Raw genomic sequence first — 19,903 nt, forward strand, 5'->3', positions numbered from 1 at the left:
TTGTCCTAACCATTTCCTATTGTCTAAACACTGACAATACCATCATTAGGAGCGTAAGCAGAAGCCGTGGATTTACTGCACTTGGATCCCTCTAAATCTTTTTCTTTCTCTTTGTTGTCTGACTTTCTTATTTACTTTTACCACCTCTGTCTCACAAATATAACATATTATTATTCTGAACTGAACTGAGACAGTTTGTTCTTTCTTCTTTTATGGACTTAAATACAAGCTAAGCACACATTCACCACTCATTGTAAACAGACATTTATAAATTGCAATATAATGTTTTGTTTTTATTAAGGAAACAGATCATCATTATACACTCCACTAAGTATCAATAACTTATACATTTCCTCTGCTTGCCTGGTAATGTGATTTGAGTAATGGTAGGTGGGGGGGGGGGGGTTGTAGCCTGTCACAGATCAAAGGAATACCTCACCTCAGCTTTGCCAGTCGCCTCAGGCTTAATGCTTCTCATTCGTAACCGAGGGTCTCCTCTGACTCACCGAGTCAATAAAAGAGATTTTAATACTTAAACCATTATTATTTCAAATCATTGTCAAAAAGGCGAGATTAATCACTGACTTATGCCCTATTAATGCCAGGAAATGGGTCCATGCATTCTGTGTTATTGACAGTTGAGGGCCTGAAAACAAGTAATGCTAATGACATAATCTAGTCCCCCCCCCCCCCCTCTCCAACCTGTCTGTCCTCCTGCCTCAGACAAACGGGCTCATCTGTACTGGATCATTTGCCGTCTCTTGATACGCTGCGGTTTATAGCCAATTATTTCTCGCGATCCATTATCGATTACAGTGTTATCTTTCTTGCATTGCTTAATCTTTTGGCACAGGAACACAGCGGCTCACAGGGGGGCCGGGAAACAAACTGCCTAGCGATGAGAACACTAGTTTAGATGGATGGTTGTTCATTTGCTTGTAGATGGGAACAGTTTAAATTCAAACTCATTCAGACTTTATTCAGTATTCGAGAGGGTAGGGTGTTTTTTATTTGCAGCTCCCTGTATTAGGAATTTGAAACAACAGCAGTCAATTTACCCAAATAATTAGTATGGATGAATGAAGTCCTCTGAGGTTAACACACTATTGTTTATGTTTGCTTTGTCCTGTTTATGTTTGCTTTGTCCTGTAGTTCAACATGGCTGACAATAAACCGGAAGGACACTTACTATTTTGACTGAATATTGCGTAATTGACTTTTTGTGCATCTCTCTGTCTTCTTTCTAGTTGGGTTAATAATTTCGGTCATGAGGGTCTTGGTCTTCTGCTGGAAGCGCTGGAGAAGCTGCTGGATAAGAAACAGTAAGTGATCTCTTATTACATCCCAATATCTGTCATTTTTTAAGCGACAGGTTCTGATGCGATCAATCATCACAATATCCTTTTTCATTTTTGTTTTTCAGGCAAGAAAATATTGATAAACGGAACCAACATAAGCTTATCCAATGCTTGAAGGCTTTTATGAACAACAAGGTTTGTAAGAGTCAACAAAGATTATCGACACACAATGTTACCTCATTATACTGTACATGCATGATTCAATGGTATTGCTTGGATGCATTCCTAAATGTCCTGCTAATTTCAATTAACTATTTAGTGTAAAGGCCATGTCTAATATTTAATACCAGTGTGTAGAAATCATGCTATAATAAAAAAAAAACTCTGACAAGTCTGGGATGGTGTCAAACCAAAGGGAAGCAGATTTTACTATTTCAAGCACACAGTCTCACATCTTTTAATTATCTTTTTTTGGGAAGGCCTGGCTCATTTCTCAAAAGTGGCATTTCAAGGATAAATGAACTATTGATATTGCTTCTCGTGGAGCTAATCCCCACACGTGGTCTGCTCTGCCCATTCCTTCAGTGGTGGGGAGACTAAAAGGTACAGGAGACTATAAGCATTTGTCCCTATAGTCCTGTCCTGAATTGAATTAATTCATCATCCTCTCCATTTTCTCCCACGGCCTCGTTGTCCCTCCTTAAAAGAAAATTAAGGCTAACTATATCTAACGTACATTTGAGCTTCTTTCTATAATTCATTTTTTACCTGAAGTGAAAGTTCCCCATGAATGCTCTCATTAATTTATACCCAATGGACCTTTTCTGTTTCCCACCTCCTCCATTCTATGTCTCACAGTATGGACTGCAAAGGATCTTGGGAGATGAGCGGAGCCTGCTGCTGTTGGCTCGAGCCATTGACCCAAAACAGACCAGCATGATGACAGAGACCGTCAAAATTCTGTCTGCTTTCTGTATTATTGGAGAGGAAAACATGTAAGTCCAATTACCTGACTGTTTGCCACATTAAGTTCGCACACATCTTGCTCTTTCTTGAGTCTTGCATACAATGAAAGACTCAATAATATGTAAATGATATCCTCCCAATAATGTTACGTTACATACATATTTGGTCACATATCAGATAACGTATTTAAAAGCTTCAGTTCTAATCGCTAAGGTGTCAAATGATTAGCCATTAGGTGTGAATATAAATCCACTTTTGTTCCTTGTTACTCAGGATAATCTGCAAACATCACTGCGGACATTTTCCATTGGATCCACTGTAGACACTGTAGACACTGTCCAGAGGTTTCAGTAACAGATACCATAAACATTTTCAAATAAAAACATAAGCATAGCTATTTCCCAGCTTACCTTGTGGTATGTTGTTTTGCAATTTGACCCTTTAAATATTTTACGTAACCTCCTCCATGTAAAGTTGAAAGTGTACTTTCTCAGTAAATCACAGCTGATAGTGAAACAACACGATACCAATACCAAATATATACACATATATACAAAGATGATAAAGATTAGGTCCGTCTCCACTCTGTTTTCACTCTCTAATGTTTAGCAAGAAGATAGGAGACGTCTGTTTCTTGTAAACACTTGAATATCACTATTGTTTCAATCGTCTCTCACTAGGTGGCATGTACTCAGTCAGAGGCTGAGCCGTATGTATTCATGTTAACCCACTGTGAACGTGCTCATCGATGACAGATGACCTCACACAGGATAGACATTTGTAGGGTCCCATGGTTAGATGATGCAGTTTAGTCTGTTTAATGTGTTGAACTACTCAGTGCAGTTTGCCACGGACACACCACCCGCCTGACAGCTTATAAATTGGATTTAAGGGAGTGTTTTTTATTGTTTCCCACAGGGCCAGACTAGAATAACAATGGCACTTCAAAGTCAGTCTGTATGCAGTGCTGGAAATAAAAAAAAATCTGCTGGAGAAGCTGAGTTCAGCAGAGTGTCTCACACCTCTGACCGTCCAGATAATCCTTTATGAATGTAACACTTTGACATTTAATAAATGATCTATTACAGTCACCACTACACCATGCCCGCAGACAGCTATTTAACCAAATACTGGGAGATTAGATAGTGCATGTCTGTCTGTCTCAATCTCAAAGTGTTCAAGACTAAGTTAAAGCTAGCATGGAAATCTTTGCCATGATCACATCTCTGCATTAAAATGAACCTATCCTGTCGTAATGACAGCCAAAGGAGCCGAGGCGTCACTTTCTTGCTCAAAAACGTCTCTACCAACCTATGTTGTGACGCTGGCTCATGTTCAACACCCACTTCAGCTGACAGCATCAAAAGGGAACACGACAAGTTAAGCAGATCTATCTGGCCCGTTTGAAGCCGCACCTGAACCGGCTTTAAAGCTGCTCAGTATGCAGCACCCCCCATGCTTGTCTGTGACTCTGTAACCCCTATCACAGAGCGTGGCTGTTCAATTTATCTCTTTGTCAAGCTAACTCCACACATACAGTCCTTTTGGTCGGACACACCATCTCGCACACTCACAAAGCAACTGCTATTCATTTGTCATCCTGAAAGTCTTATGTCTTTGTGCTGATAAGGGCAATACAAATGGAAAAAACAAGCCAACTGGCATGTGTGAGTATGAACATGCATGAGGCTGATATTTCTAAGTTTAACCTTTGCCCTTGTGTGTCCATTTATTTATTTTTGAACACATTTATCGGAACAACGAGTGAACGTATATCAGACTAAGAGCCCTTTTGTACTCCGGGAGAAAGAAGGTTAAAGAAAGGATTAAGCGTTTCAATATTTCGCTTGATTACGGTAAAATAGCGAATGGGGCCTTGAAGTGTCAGAGAGACCACCTGTTTCCAATTATAATGTGTGCACTTGTAAATCACTGTTTACATAAGTGCTCAAAAGACATCAATTAACTTTTATTGCATCCTGTGTGTTTGCGTTTGCATGTGCAGCACACCATTCCTCTTTCATTTACAATTTAGAGGCGAAAATTGTCCAATGTTCTATTGAGCGGAGCTGCCTTGAGCCCTTGCAAGTGCTCAATTTGCTTACCTTCTCAATAGGTGTATTTGCACATTAGGCAGCTCCGCTCAATGTGCACATTAGGCAGTCCCTACTATAATTTTCATCCTTTCTCACACAGCCAAATACACTCATCCACAATTGCTTTGACAATTGAACACATTTGCAGTAAAACCCTGTTTTTGTATAGCATCACTTTAGTAACAATCATGATGAGGTCAACAATGGATACTGCCACAATAATAGACCGGATTGCATTCAAAGAGATGGAGCGCGGTAACATTAGTCAGGGTGACCAAAGACTGGCCGAGCAAATGTCCACACCAATACACAGGGGAGATAAGATACACAGTGGTTGAGCTGGAAATTGTGAGTAAATGTCCTGTCAGTGAGGTGATAAAAGTATTTGTTGACTCTTGTGTTGTGCCTGCTCCCTGTTCCCTGTTTTCTTCCAGCCTGGATAAGATTCTAGCTGCCATGACAATTGCTGCAGAGAGGAACAACAAAGAGAGATTTGCTTCGATTGTGGAAGGACTGGAGAACCATGAAGCCCAGCAGCTTCAGGTTAGGAATCACACCAAAAAGAAACACAATAACATCACTGTCTGATAGTTATTATTAATTAGTTTGTTTTGTTTTAAAGGGGACCTATCATGCAAAATGCACGTTTTCCTGTCTTTTATACGGTAAACATGTGTCCCCTCTGTGTAAAGAGATTCTGAAAGTTTCAGGGAAAAAGATTCGCTCACATTTTGTCCTGACCCATTTATATAAAAACCGGTCTGAAAATAAGCCCATCAGATTTTGGCCACTTTATGATGTCATAACGATTACTTGGCTTGTGTAACCATTAGCCAAAAACCAACCAAGGTAACCCCCCCCCCCCCACCTTATCACCTGCATCTCCTCCTAGAGCATCATTGTGTTCTTTTTAACCAACTATCTCACAGAGGGGCGTGGGGAGGGGCTCCTTATCTTCATCTAAAGTAACAGACAGAGAATCAACACTTTTGAAACAGAGGGGATTATGGGATGCTGCAATGCATAATATGCCAAACACTTCAGATAAATGTTTTGTATATATCTGAGATCTATAATATATTGATGAAAAACAGTATTATAGGGGACCTTTAGGATAAAGGTGACCCTAATGGTTATTTGGCCAAGACTCTTGTTAATTTTGCACTTATAACACTGCTTTCTGCGGTGCAGTCAACATTTCAGTATGCCTTGAGTACACACTTATTAATACAATCCAAACTTTTGAAATGAAACAGGTAACTTATTAACAAAAGCAGGAGTTCTGCCATGTATTGTGGAGAGAAACCCACCACAGTCCAGTGTTATTCACACATATCCCTTTTGTCTTTAAAACCACATTTGATGCCAGACAATACAGACATTGACAGTCGAGTCACTCTGGGGCCCGTCGTACCTCAGCTGTCTTCATACACATGTTTTTCTCTGCTTTTCTTACTGTCCTTGGGTCCCCTTGTCAACCCTGCTGCACCTCTTGTGCATGATGGGATGTGATCACTGCGCTATTGAAATGCACCCGGAGCTCCATTGCCACTGCTTTAATCCAAAACACCTGCTCCATTGAGCACATCTGCTGAGTTTTGCGAACACAAAAAAAAAGCAGAGGTTGAGTTCCCGTGAAACAGTTTGTCTCTTTTCTCTCTTCTCCCATGTTCTCCTCCTTTCACTATCTTGCTCATTTTTTCTCACATCTTACAAATACTTCCCCTTGCTTTTTTACACACTGCTGTCAAGTTGTGTCTCAGAGGACTCGGTGTGAAAGGGCAACTACTGTAAAGCACCTACCTCTCTTCATTTCCACTAGTCTTCTTTAGCAGCAGGAAAAAAACTTTACAGCAGCAATAAAATCGAAGCTTAAAACATGTTTTGTGAAACAAAAGAAGGGAATTACTTAAGGAATTACCTTTTTAACTGCGGGGATTGTGAAGTCATGAAGGAAACTGATGAGGCGGGCGGTGAAAGTGAAAGTAGATATTCTTTTATTAGGGGGCTGTTGTTTTTCCTTTAAATTTTGCGTTTAATGAAATGAAGCTCTGCTAATTGTGAAGTAAATTAAAATGCTTTGCTGATGCAGGGGGTTCGAGGAAATTAATAGACTTTTTTTATCCCAAACCTGTTAAGGGCTGTAGAAGTAGACTTGGATAATGTCATTAAACATTTTTTGCCGCAGTTCAGGCTATGCTTGCCTGCTGAACACGAGAGAAACTCTGCATTTCAACTTTAAAAAAAACGTCCCATCTGTCGAACTTTGATCACGATGTTTGGAACCCGCACTGCAGCTCTAAACCTAACACAGAGAACTCCCCCAACCTGAACCCCAACACAACCGCTTCCCACTACACAGTACATGCGAGGTATGTTTGAGTTGCTTGATGTATGTTTCAATTTCTATGCAGAAGAAGAGAAAGAATTTTTCATGAGCTCCACAGCTTTCTTGCCTCACATAAATTCTGTGAAGATTTGGCGAAATGTCTTTTATGAATGCGGCCTCTGGTGGCTACAGTAATATGTCAGGTTTCAATGCACAGGTCTGGTTCCAGGCTCTAAAGCTTTAGTGGAACATGAACAAGTCAGCCATGTTCCTGGAGCCGCGCACTGGTGTAACGTAGTCAACAGCGGCGCATCCTTTACTGCGACAAGCATGTGCTTTCCCAATGGGAACGTGCAGTATTTCACAGTATATCTGTATTGCATAACAACATGCACCAAAACAAACCAATACTCTTAATTTCAAATACGTTTCTGTTCTGCCTTTCATCAAATACAACTAAAAAAGATTAGATTCTTGCACTGATCATAGTCAATGACAATCAAAATAAGGTTCTTTGAACCAAAGTATATCAATATTTAGGGTGGAAGCAAGATAATTATTGATAAGAGAGTATTTCAGATGACATTCTTGGAGCTTGGAGGTTTTAGTAGGTAAGACATTTGATCAAACTGACCCAGGCAACTGCACACAATCAGCATTGTTTCGGCTCTTATTAATAAAGCAGACCATTCAGAACAGGAAGTACAGGGTCAAGGATTCAGAAAACGACGTTTCACAGCATCCATGGGAATCCTTCAGCCTGCTATCGATTTGTTGTCCAAGGAAAACTGTCTTATCCATGGCTTGCTCCCCTGACACACCTTACTGCTCATTATAATTCATCAGCGATTTTTTTCTTAACCCCCCTCTCTCACCCCACACACACACACACACACACACACACACACACACACACACACACACACACACACACACACACACACACACACACACACACACACACACACACACACACACACACACACACACACTGCTTTTCCCTTACCAATACACCCATTAATAATGCGCAAACTGTGCTCTCTCTCTCTTTCTCTCTCTCCTTACCCTTCTTCCCTCATCGATGAAATCCATCCCTCTCTGTTTCGGAAAGAGAGTGTTAAGAGAAACAATTATGCTAAAAGACATACATTTTTACATACAAAAACACAAAAGGTGCACTCATACTATTACGTCTTGTATGTGTTATTTCTTATTTGTGGTGTTTTCCTTATTTTGTGTGTCTCCTCCACAGGTCGCCTGCATGCAGCTGATCAATGCGCTGGTCACCTCCCCCGATGACCTGGACTTCCGGATACACCTACGCAATGAGTTCTTGAGATGTGGCCTCAAGAAGATCCTACCTGTGAGTATTCAACTTTCTCACAGCACATGGCTGCATTCTTCACATGCATGAGAACTCAAGGTCGCTCCTGACTTTGTGAAAGACCTTTTTGCCCAAATATTTACTTTTTCCTGTGTCAATCGGTATATTCGATCAATGCTATTCATTACACATTCTGGTCAAATAACACAGCACTGTGTTGCCTTAGTAATTCTGTTATAACCTTACTTTTAATAGTAATGATTCCCAGAGGCTCTTTGAATACTTTATAACTGCAATTAGTAGATCACATTATATCAGAACAAATCAGAGTTTGAATGTGTGCTGTTTAAAAGTGTCCAAACTTGAACATTTCTTTGAATATATAGTTAACAAATGACTAAAGAGCATTTTCAGTCATTCAAAAACTTGGAACAACATGTGTTATTCTGTAATTTTGTTTAGTTTTAACAATAAGGCATCCAAACCAAATAATCCAGGTGTCACATAAAGGTGAGGTAGGTAATTCACTTCAGAAACACTTTTTGTTATATTCCATGGAATGCTCTTAACATCCTGATAGCAATGAATAAATTAAATGCTTTGACAATACATACAAAAAATTTCATCTGTGGAAGCCGTAGTCCTGTAAAAAGCACGACCAATCATTTTAGCCGGCCCGGCTAAAATAACTGGACGGCCTACCTGCCTGTCAGCCTTCCATCTGGGCACAAACATTTCTCGTGCCCTCATTGGTCACGTGCGTGTTCGTGTGTGTTGGAGGAGGGGCTCTGTAAGTTTGTGGCAGTTTTTTTCCGGTTGTGTATTTTCAAATTCTAGCGCACTCGAGCTGGTTTCTCCAAATTACCTACCCCACCTTTAAGAGAAATGTCATACGTAAGAAAAGTTTTTCTTATAAAAGAAATTAGTAGCAGATCTTGCGGTGTAACTAGTATTAGTAGCTTGTGTCAGATGTGATGCAGTGCCAGCCCCTCATCACAGGTCGACCTGGCATCGTTAGCAGCAGGCCTACAAATCTTCACATGAGGCGAAGGCAAACGAGCCCCAACTCATCACTCAAGCTCTCATTTGTAGCGAGTGGGGTGAGCGTGTCACTAAGCCAGTTGTTAATAAGTCATCCCAGCTGCTCCTGTTGATTATTACTGCCATTACTTTAATTATCTTCAATTCTGCCCCATGATATGAAAGAGTCTCAGTGTACAGTCATTTATGAATGCCACATTCACCGCTTTTAATGCCCACATTCAAACTGACACTCGTTCATCTAATTATGAGTTATGCTCGAGAGCCAGCGTAGCCGTCGGCGAAAAAAAAGAGAGATCACCACTGAAAAAATAGCAAAATCTGTTTTATTCTTATAGTCCTTGACACATGTACTTGGCCCTTCTTTTCTCCTTCCCTCTTTTTTTGTTCAATTGTGCTCCTCCCTCTGAACCACTGTTGCTCAAAACAGATGGTGCGCCCAAAAACAGTGCAGGGTGATTGATACCTGCAGAAATTGGGTTACATTTGGCCCTGTCTCTGTCTGTAAACTCCACTGCCGGTGATTCATAGAGAAGTGGTAAAGAGCACCGCCGGAGCCCCTCGTGGCTGGAACAGGTGTGCAGGAATATGTTCTGTCTGGAGAGAGAGATTCCAGGGCGTCTCAGTTAACAGTTCTCTACAGTACTCTACTAATATACTAGTATCACCATTTTTACATCTTATCATAATCTACACTGCAAGATGACCTTTGTATAACTTCACATCTTCAGCTATTTTCTGTGTGTCTAACTCATGATAGGAGCTGAAAGAGACAGAGGAGCTCGACATTCAGCTGAAGGTGTTCAATGAGAACAAGGAGGAGGACTCCATCGAACTCTCACATCGCCTGGATGACATCCGCGCTGAGATGGAATATCCTTTTTTTCCCCTCCCTCTGTGTGAATATACAGATAAATCGGCCTGCATAACTAACAGTGTGAGATGAGTGTATATTGTCGGTTTGGTCAAGCTTTACGGGCTTAAGCCTCTCATAGCTTGGTTCATTAGAGAAGGATTTGATGAGCCAGAGCACAATATCCAGCTCCGTCTCTGACCAGGTATAGGTAAATAACCCTGTCATCTGAACCCCCCACCTATGCACTCTTCTTTTTATTGACTCTCATCCTTGTCTCCTTTCCTCTTCTCTCCTCTTCTATTTGACTTAAGTAGGACTGTTGTAAGACAAAAAAGAATATCAGACTGGCTGGTTCTTACCAATTATTATTCACAGAACACAATCAAAATGTGTTATGTTGAGTCATATTATATTACATGCACACTATTTCTCCTGTAAATGCATTATCACTCATTGTCTTACTGTTCCATTTTCGAAATTTGAATTGTCTCTCCCCCAGCGATCTGCCAGTGTCCATTTGACTCCGAACATGCAGAGTAGAAGTTGATAAGGTGAGCCGTAAATTAGTCCAGAGTTAGACACTTCTACAAGCATCCCAGAGAATACCCTTTAATTACAAATCTTCTCTGCGGCTATGTATGAACGTCTGACATTGTGAGCAGACAAACCAGACGCTGACATTGTTATGCAGATGGTCATTCGCACATCCTCTTTCTTCCACAAAATCCCCGACTTCTAGTACTGGCACCGAGTTCCGCAGTGAGTGACAGTGTGTGTTGACACTTGAGGTTGTGGATGTGTGGGAGTGGAGAGGAAAAACAAGTGCACCTGGATTAATGATGTGCTTGAGCAGGTTCACAAATGAGTAGGCCCAATGTTTATTTCCAACGACAATGTGGTATTGATCTCAGAGGAGCATGATTCGAAATCCCAGGCTACCTTTTTGTTCATTTTCCTGCATAGCTCTCAAACACCCACACACACAACTGCACACACACACGTATATGCATGATATCACGCTGGTAGTACTTCTACTACCTGATCGTTGCATACAGTATGTGTCTTGTTTCTCCCAGCAGTTTCATGAATATTAACCCAAGGGGCTCGTCTCCTCTGTGTCCGGCCCCGGTCCTGGTGCGCGGAGGTGACTCCAGGCCACTAATGAATATGAATGAGCTGTGGAATAGTGATTGATTGACCCCAGCACTGACTGGCCGACGTCACACCTGACTGCCACTCATGTTTATTCATTATTTCAAGAGGAAGTGTAAAGAGAGAGACTGAGAGCGAGAAAAGACAGCGTGGAGGGGGTGTCATCAAACGGATTGGCATTCTACATTAGGTTTATGTCTGCAGCTTAGTGATAGACGAAGCTAGTTGGATACTTTCCCAGTCTGAGCTCCTTCTCATGTCCTCTCAAATGCTGCTGTGGTGAGGCTATAATTGAATCTCACAGGATTTGTAATTCTCCCAGGCTTCATACTCAGCTAATACAAGGAAGGGAAATGATACTGCAGCGGAGCCTGTATTCCCATCCCTCTAAAAATTTGATATGGGATACGAGTTTAATTACAGGCATTGTTGAAATTAATAGGAAGAGTGTCAAACAGTATTTAAAATAATTGATTTTCTGCAATTGCAACTGCTGCAGATTGTTTTGTGTGGATGATGGCATGGGAAATAGAGAATGCAGTTAAGTGCTGTTTTTTCTGTTTTTGAAGGAATACATTATTATTCAATTTTTTTACAGAGTCATCATTCATTAGCTGTTGATGTCAAATAACATTAGGAATAAATAAAGCATTGACAGAACCGTTTAAAACACGTTAGGTGTATGTCCGCTCTAATCGGTCATGGGTTTTGAATAACACCATTAGTAAATCTGTCAATTTTTACAAGATGTTTGTAGTAGTGGATTTAGAAATATGATGGCTGCTATAGTGATCTTTTTGGTCTTAATTCATTCTGTACACTCAAGCGAAAAACACTTATGCATTTAACAGATATATGCTCTACCTGATACACTAGGGAGAAGCATCACAGCATGGTTCATCCTGCCTCCATTATGAAAGTGTTGCTTCACTGTCTCTTTCACTACGTACATATTTAACACATTGTCAAAATCTGCACTTCATGTTAGGATGCCAATCAGGTTCTTATCACTAGAAGCTTAACAGGGTTCTCTCTACTAAGTCTTTTTTTTGTTTGCATGTGTGCTCATATCTGAAAGGCTTATTCCACTTTTTCAAACACGATGAGTCTCCACGGGGACATCCTCCTTTCTCAAGCAAACAAATTAAATAGGCACCAAATCATCCAGTTTCCTGGGGTCTTTGCTTTTTGGAGCTACACTTTTAGATCCCTGATAGAATCACAGATTCAATTATTTTGAAATGAGGTGCTTGTCTTATCCTATACTATACTGTATGTCATACTAGTCCTTGCATTGTGTTTCATTTGATCCTTTCAATATCAAATGTTTCTTTGAATAAAAAGCACCGTCTACTACTCAGTGCATTTTTAAAATACATAGTTACAGGATATTTGAAAACAGAAGAATACAATGATGGACAGTCTTACTTAACATCTGTTTTATATGTCAAAGCCATCACTTCTTCCTCCTGGGGAAAGCAAACGTAAGACACATAATCAATATCTTTTGCAAATGTAATAACTTGGATTTTTCGCCTCTGACTGAATGTCAGTTTTAATCTGAGAAGTGAACCATATTTTTTCCCAGTGAACGGTCAGTTCCCCATCATTCTTGCTTTAAACATTCAAACCCATGACTTTTTCTTGTAATTAACTTTCTCTATTGTCAACGCTTTCAAGTGAGAGGTAGACCATAGGGAGCATTCCTTATTACCAGCCCCCTCCTCAAGTTACCTGTTTACACTGATTTAGCTCCCCCGAGAGATAATGAATAAGACAAATCACATGTCTGTTTGCTTTTGCACAATGATGCCTGTCAGAAACCCTGAAGTGAGGAACTGGGGGGAAATAAATACATGGGTAATAACAAAACACAAACTAATAAAAAAGTAAATGTTTACGAGGAGTTAAATGAACGTGAATAGAAACTCGAATTGTTTGTTTTCTCAAGAAGTTTACTCTAACTGTTGACTGAATTGATTGTTTGAATTGTTCTCCTTAACTTGCCTCCTGTACTGATATGAATGAAGTATACCACCTCCTGTCCAACATGGTGAAGGACACAGGATCAGAGACCTACTTCCTGTCAATTCTTCAACACCTTTTGCTCATCAGGAATGACTATTACATCAGGTGAGTTCTTTGATTTTTACAAACAGCTTGTCTCTTAAATAACCTAATGAAGCTCCTCTGTGTTTGGATATACTCACCATTGTTTTTTATGGAAGTAAATAGTTGTGTTGCTTCTGTGGGTCTGTTTCATTGTCTTTGACAACACAAACATAAAACCAGGTATTTGTTTTGCACATTGTTCCTCCCAAAATATCTTGATATTTCTGTAACTTAGTTTGCCTATAACTGCTGCCTGTGAACGCAACATCTACTAACTCAGAGAAGAGTGGTCTAAAAGTAATGTGGAACTTGACTTGACTTGAAAGACACGCTGACCCATAGAACATAATGACACACATTAATTCCCTCCGTGCAAGCTCATATTTAAAAATGTTGAGCAGGTGACAATTTATTAGTGTAGTAATCATTCTTTATTATTCAAGTATGATGTCATTTTAAATGGTTGGGTTTGCTTTCTGCCTTTCTTTTGAGGATCAAATAAGTCATACACTGGGAAGGAAAGCTACTTCTCCTCTGAATGGAGTGACACTGATGAATTCACTGCTGTGTCAGACCTTTTTGCAGAAATAAGACTTTAAAAAACAGGAGGGGGGGTGTGACTTTACCATAGATAAGTTGCCGGTGCTTTGGAGTTATGAATTATTCATTCCACATCTCCTCGTAGGAAGTGAGAAATGAAATTCACATTAACCAGCTAGTTCAGCCCACCTCAGCTCCACTGCCCATGTCCGCCTCTGTGAGACAACCCTACGCGCGATCAGTACCAGCGCTCATGACAAATGATCGTCTTTTTAATTAAAGATATGTTTTTGAAATATTCTTTCCCTCCAGCCTCCATCACAAATGCAAGGACAAACCCACACATGTGAACACACATACATCTATACTAGGAATTCATTTTGACTGAGGCATTTTATTCCAAATACATCACTGGTATGTGATTTCAAATGATAGAAGATGTGCTACCACGGTACATGCAGCTTTTTTCAATACATACTATCCATCTTTTTTCAGTCTTTGCCAATAAAGTAACCATCCTTTCATGTCATGGTCAACATCGGGTGACTTTGAAATAGTAATAGTACAATTTCCCATTAGTAGTAGTTGTGCAATCGATCATTTCTCATCAACTCGCAACAAAGACACAATGATGCATGTCAAAGAATGTGTCAGAGCAACAAAAAGCTCTAGTTAAAATTGTTTAATGTACTGCATGTTGTAGACACCTGTGACCTATTGTTGCTTTGTCTTCAAAGGAATGCAATTGTGCTCATAATATTCCATCTAAAATAAATTATTAGGTTGTTTTTTTATTGTATTTCTTGGAAATAATAGCACACATTGTACCTTGATTCATACATCAACTAAATATCTAAATTCAATGATAATTAATGTGTCAGTATAATACATATTCTAATAATAACTTCAACAGTGGGCCAAGGGTTTAAGTGCTCTGTCTACTGTCATTCCTCCTAACACAACATTAGTTGTTGCGCTCCCCTCTGGGACTTGGTTTATTTTTGATAATTAATCTCTCACTGCAAGCCTAATGAATGGGAGCACACCAAACCCACCCAGTAAATATAGAGCAGATCTTCTCTTTTGGAGCCTAGTGATATGGGGATTAAACTGGTTATGTGGAGCAGAGCTGGATCAAGTGGCTTGGGCTGTGCTAACATTGGAAGAAATAGAAGGTGCCAAAGTGAAAGAAGAGGTGGGGAATGATGCAGGGGACATTTGCTTGCTTCTGGAGCCCAGCCCTGCCCACTGTGGAGGGGCCTGACAGTTCTGGGTCACTCTCTGCGTCTCTAGTTATCTCCTCCTAGCCCCTATCTGCTGGGTGGTGGCGGAGGACGGAGGGAAAATAGGGCGGCTTATTGAGATAATAATGTGGTGTACATTGGTGACAGTTGTAAGCCGAGTGCCACAGTGCTTAAGCCATGCAGGGCGATGTGTGAGCTTTCACTAGCTTGTTCCAATCATGAGTGGGCGAATCCACCAGCTCAAGCTTAATGTATGGCATTTCATGCTTTCAAAACAGTGCACCTAAATGCTGATTTATTCTTATTTGCTTTGGCTCAGAATTGTGTGTTTTTCCTTATTTCTGTTCATAATGTGATACGGCCTGTCCACCCACAAGGCACCAGCACAACATAGCTGTTGGATTTATGGGCAACAGTGAGAAAGCTTTGGAAATAAAATTCATTTAGTTTAAATATTGATCAAATAAGTTGCTGTCTTTCATGTTCCTTTTACTTTCAACACATACTTCGATATGTGTGCTTTCTTGGTATTAGACAAATTCATCCTCCTTGCTCACATCTCCGCCTGCCCAAATCAATTATTACATTTCAATAACGTGAATCAAATCAAACTTTATTCTTAGAGGGCTTTTCCAGCACAATGGTAAAGTGCTTTGTAAAACCAAACACATTAACAGCAATGAGGAACAATACAAACCTCCCCTTTCCAGTTAATAAACACATAACACATTAATAAGAACACCTACTACCAACACAGGACTGAATAAAACAATAATAAAACAATAACATGAAGATACAAATAAGATTATGCAATAATACATTGAGAATAAATATCAATTAAAATCAAAATTAAAAAGGAGGGTCTTGAATTGGCTCTTAAAGTATGAACACCCCCCCCCCCCCTCAGCCCTACGGGAGGCTGTTCCACACTCGTGGGCTGTAATAATAAAAGACGCCTCTCCATGGGTCTTTGTTTTCACTTCAGGTGTAATTAAAAGGCCAGTATCAGAAGACCTGCGGGTTCTTAAAGGTTTATGAGGTGACATACCATTAAGAGCTTTAGAAAACAATAAAACAATTGAAATATCAATTCTAAAGCTCACAGGTAACAAACGCACTGTTTGAATCAGAAATGCAACAATTAGTTGGTGTCATCCTCATGCGTTTTGCTCCTGTGATTGTTGTTACTAATTTAGGGAACAGCTCTTTTCTAACTGAATTATTCTCGAGAATTATTAAGGGTCAGTTTTCTACTCCCGATTCCTCCGTCCAATTACAATAAATGTAGCTCGAGTGGTAATGGGACGGAGGAATCAGGTGTAGAAAACTGATCCTTAATAATTCTCTAGAATAATTCAGTTAGAAAAAAGCTGTTCCTTAAATTAGTAACAACAATCACAAAAACTGAATATGTACATGTTCTGGACATTGTAATAATCACAACACAAAGTATTTGAGGCATTTTACTGACTTGAATCTGACAAATCCAGTCCAATAAAACAAAGAGATGTTGCTCGTTTGAAGATTCGGAAGTTGTGTGCGTGTATGGCCAGAGGGCAGGACCTATAAACACATTTAATACCCAATAGCATTGTGAGGCTGAACAAAAGGACCTATTGACTATGTAAATGTAGTCTTTTAAAAAAACAAAACATTTACTGACTTTTTTAGGACAACTTAAAGGTGGTAATTTTGGAGAAACCAGCTCGAGTGCGCTAGAATTTGAAAATACACAGCCGGAAAAGATCTGCCACTTCCTTACAGAGTCCCTCCTCCAACACACACAAACGCGCACATGACCAATGACGGCACGAGATAAGTTTGTGCACAGATGGAAGGCTGACAGGCGGGTAGGCCATCCAGTTACTTTAGCCGGGCCGGCTAAAATGATTGGTCGTGCTTTTTACAGTGCTACGGTTTCCACAGATGACATTTTATTATGGATCTTTTGTCAAAGCACTTAAGATATTCATTGCTATCGGGATGTTAAGAGCATTCCATGGAATATAACAAAGAGTGCAGGGCATGACATTAAGGATTTTGGGAGATGGCCCTGTGGGCCATCTAAGCTAATTTACAGATGGCCCGGAGTCCAATAGAGATGGCCCTGAAAAATGCGCGCGGACGAAATGACTCACGAAAGGTTTGGGGGACCTGCAGGTCTTAGATGCTGTCTGGTGCATTCTCTAGAATTATAAGATGAACCACCACAATATTATATTGTACAATTTCAATTGTATTCTTAATTTTACTTCTTCTTGTTTGTGTTTGCTGATTCAACGACTCAATTGCCCTCTGTCTGTCAGAGGGCCACTGACTGCGGTTGAAGATGGAACATTTTGAAGGGACACTCCCTTTCTGGAGATCTTGGAATCTTTTCTCCATGTGCTTGATGAGCACATCTGCAAACACATACAAAATGTCAAATTATAATCCCTGTCTCTGGACCACCATAAAAAAATCATTTATATCATAACAAATGTGAAATTATATTCCTGTCTCTGGACCACCATAAAAAAATTATCTATTAAAACATGTTATGCCCATATTTACTTATGAAGAAAATATTTACTTTTGAAGAAAAAATATTGAATATTTACTTTGAAGAAAATATTATTGGGCACATACCTATCACTTTGATTCTCTTTTATGGGGTGGGGGGGGGGGGGGCTGCAGCTCAGTCTTTCTCTTCTTACCAGGTTGTTCACCTTGCTTTGGTGGACTAAGAAACATTGTAATACACTCTGACTTTAAATTATTTGATCATTATGTATTCAGCATCAGAATCCGTAACAAACTGAAATTCCCGCGAAAATGTGGTTGCATTCGATTCATTGTCCGGGTAGTATTCAGTTGCACCACTTATGTGACAGACAAGAATAGTCAACTCTAATGTCTAACACTTAATGTGGAGAAAGATGTCCTGTATGGGTTGATTGTGCGTTGATCTGTTGGTAATGCCTCGGGGTTCCGGTGGGCATGTAAACAAATGCATAATGCTGCGCTATACTTTGTGGCCTCACCCAGTTGCATAGCGACACTTATTGTTTAGGTGTCTTTTAATAAGCAGGTAGTCATATCATTAGCTAGAACCAGCTGGATCTGATCGATATGGACATAAACGCGAGTGAAGTCTAATCTGACGGGAGAGAGAGATCAGCTGCTGCTGCTGCTGACGAGTCGACACGCAGCTCTGCATAATCACATGTAGCGGTCCGCGAGCTGCATGATACTGGCATAATAGATTGCCCGATCGGGCCACCAGCAGGTGAGGCTTCATTGCCCGAGCTAAATGCTAGATGGCCCCGGGCCATCGGGCCATCCTTAATGTCGAGCCCTGGAGTGTATCTCGAGCCGGTTTCTCAAACTTATCTACCCCACCTTTAAAGTAATGTTGTAAAATTACAGCCGGAGGCCTTACAGGGTACAGAGGAACACAAAACAAGTTGTCTCTTCCGTGAATTTAACCATCAACTTCTGGTCATTGTCATGCTCTGAAATACATTATTTCTCAGGTTGGAGCTCATCTTAAGCTGCCATTGTATTTGCAAAATGTCACTTGCAATTAGAGTTGATAATGTTACTGAGAAAAGGTCACATAGAAACCTGTGTGGCGGTATTGGACTCTGGGGCTGATTCACACACCCCGCTCAACAACACCAAGCACTCAGTCTCATTCCTAACTGGCCGACATGTTTTCCCGGTCATTGTGCTTTCAATTACACACATCTCACTGATTAGATTTACATTTCACTTTTTATGGTTGCTCTAATTGGCAAAGATGATTGCAAATTAGGCAAGAGGGCAAGCGTAGCCTTGGCTACCGTCTGTCACCTTGAAATGGACAGACTAACACACACCTGGCTTCTGTGTGCCTATTAATCTGCTAATTTCATGATCGGGGTGAAGCAAGTGATCAAATTTAATAGGGTTCCTATTTTCTCCAGCGGCACACTTTCTGACATGGCATTTTGTGACCTCTAGCTCGGATAAGGGACTTATTTGTGGCTAATTAGCCTTGTAGAGTTTATGTCAGTCATATATTTCTGTGGCTTGTCTAATTGTTCTGCTTCATGTTTTTTGACCCCTCAGGCCTCAGTATTACAAGGTGATCGAAGAATGCGTGTCCCAGGTGGTTCTGCATCGCAGTGGGATGGACCCTGACTTTGGCTACAGTAAACGATTGGACGTGGACTTCACCCACCTGATTGGTACTTTTTGAATGGCTTCCTATTTCCTCATTCATTCATTTGACATTTGTGTTGGCAATGGTTTAAAATGATTCATAAAAGTCTTAAAATGTTGTAGTCAAGATCCTTATATCCAAACATCATGCTCAATTTCACTTGTTTTGAACTAAACGCGTACATGAGGCATGTTATTGATGTTAGTAAAAAAGGTCACTGTATTTATCCACCCTGATATTTTCTCTGACAAACACCTGCAGTGGTTCGACCTATAAGACGAGGTCGTCTAATTATTCATGAATAATACATTATATATGGTCAAATGAATTCAGCCAGTTCAAAACCATTGCACATGTTGTTTTCCTGAGTTACTCATTTGCAGAGCGGTGTTCCTGGAATCATAGACAAAACATCTTTTTGCACTGCATTTCTAATGGAGAATTATTTTCAAACAGAGAAAATATATAAATAACACCACTTTCTCGCATCTGTTCTGTCACAAACAGTTCTGCGACTTGCCAACAATGGGTCATTAAAGTTTCTCACATATTCAGAGAGAAATATCATATTATTGAATAAGTTCTTTCACTCACTTTACTGCGATTTAATTGGCTGAGGAAAATACTTATAACAACATGTTTTGTTAAATTCACATAAAATGCAATAGGTGACATTACATATCATCATGAGTCATTTGAAGGTGCGTCTCTATTCTTCTTTCCCGTTTTCTTTTACATTCCGCTGTTTCCTAATAATTA

General features: G+C 40.1%; 1 protein-coding gene across 1 annotated transcript in view; it reads left to right on the forward strand.

The window, feature by feature from the left end:
• The window catches only part of diaph2 (diaphanous-related formin 2), a 429,613-nt gene that overhangs the window by 125,487 nt on the left and 284,223 nt on the right, over positions 1 to 19,903 (forward strand). Inside the window, exons 8-15 of the mRNA XM_034093628.2 lie at positions 1,248 to 1,322; positions 1,424 to 1,493; positions 2,157 to 2,293; positions 4,795 to 4,903; positions 7,942 to 8,052; positions 9,815 to 9,927; positions 13,079 to 13,195; positions 19,051 to 19,169. Coding sequence (XP_033949519.1) covers positions 1,248 to 1,322; positions 1,424 to 1,493; positions 2,157 to 2,293; positions 4,795 to 4,903; positions 7,942 to 8,052; positions 9,815 to 9,927; positions 13,079 to 13,195; positions 19,051 to 19,169 — 851 coding nt within the window. The remainder of the gene's footprint in view (positions 1 to 1,247; positions 1,323 to 1,423; positions 1,494 to 2,156; positions 2,294 to 4,794; positions 4,904 to 7,941; positions 8,053 to 9,814; positions 9,928 to 13,078; positions 13,196 to 19,050; positions 19,170 to 19,903) is intronic.

This window comes from Pseudochaenichthys georgianus, chromosome 10 (genome assembly GCF_902827115.2).
Source record: "Pseudochaenichthys georgianus chromosome 10, fPseGeo1.2, whole genome shotgun sequence".
Lineage (NCBI taxonomy): Eukaryota > Metazoa > Chordata > Actinopteri > Perciformes > Channichthyidae > Pseudochaenichthys > Pseudochaenichthys georgianus.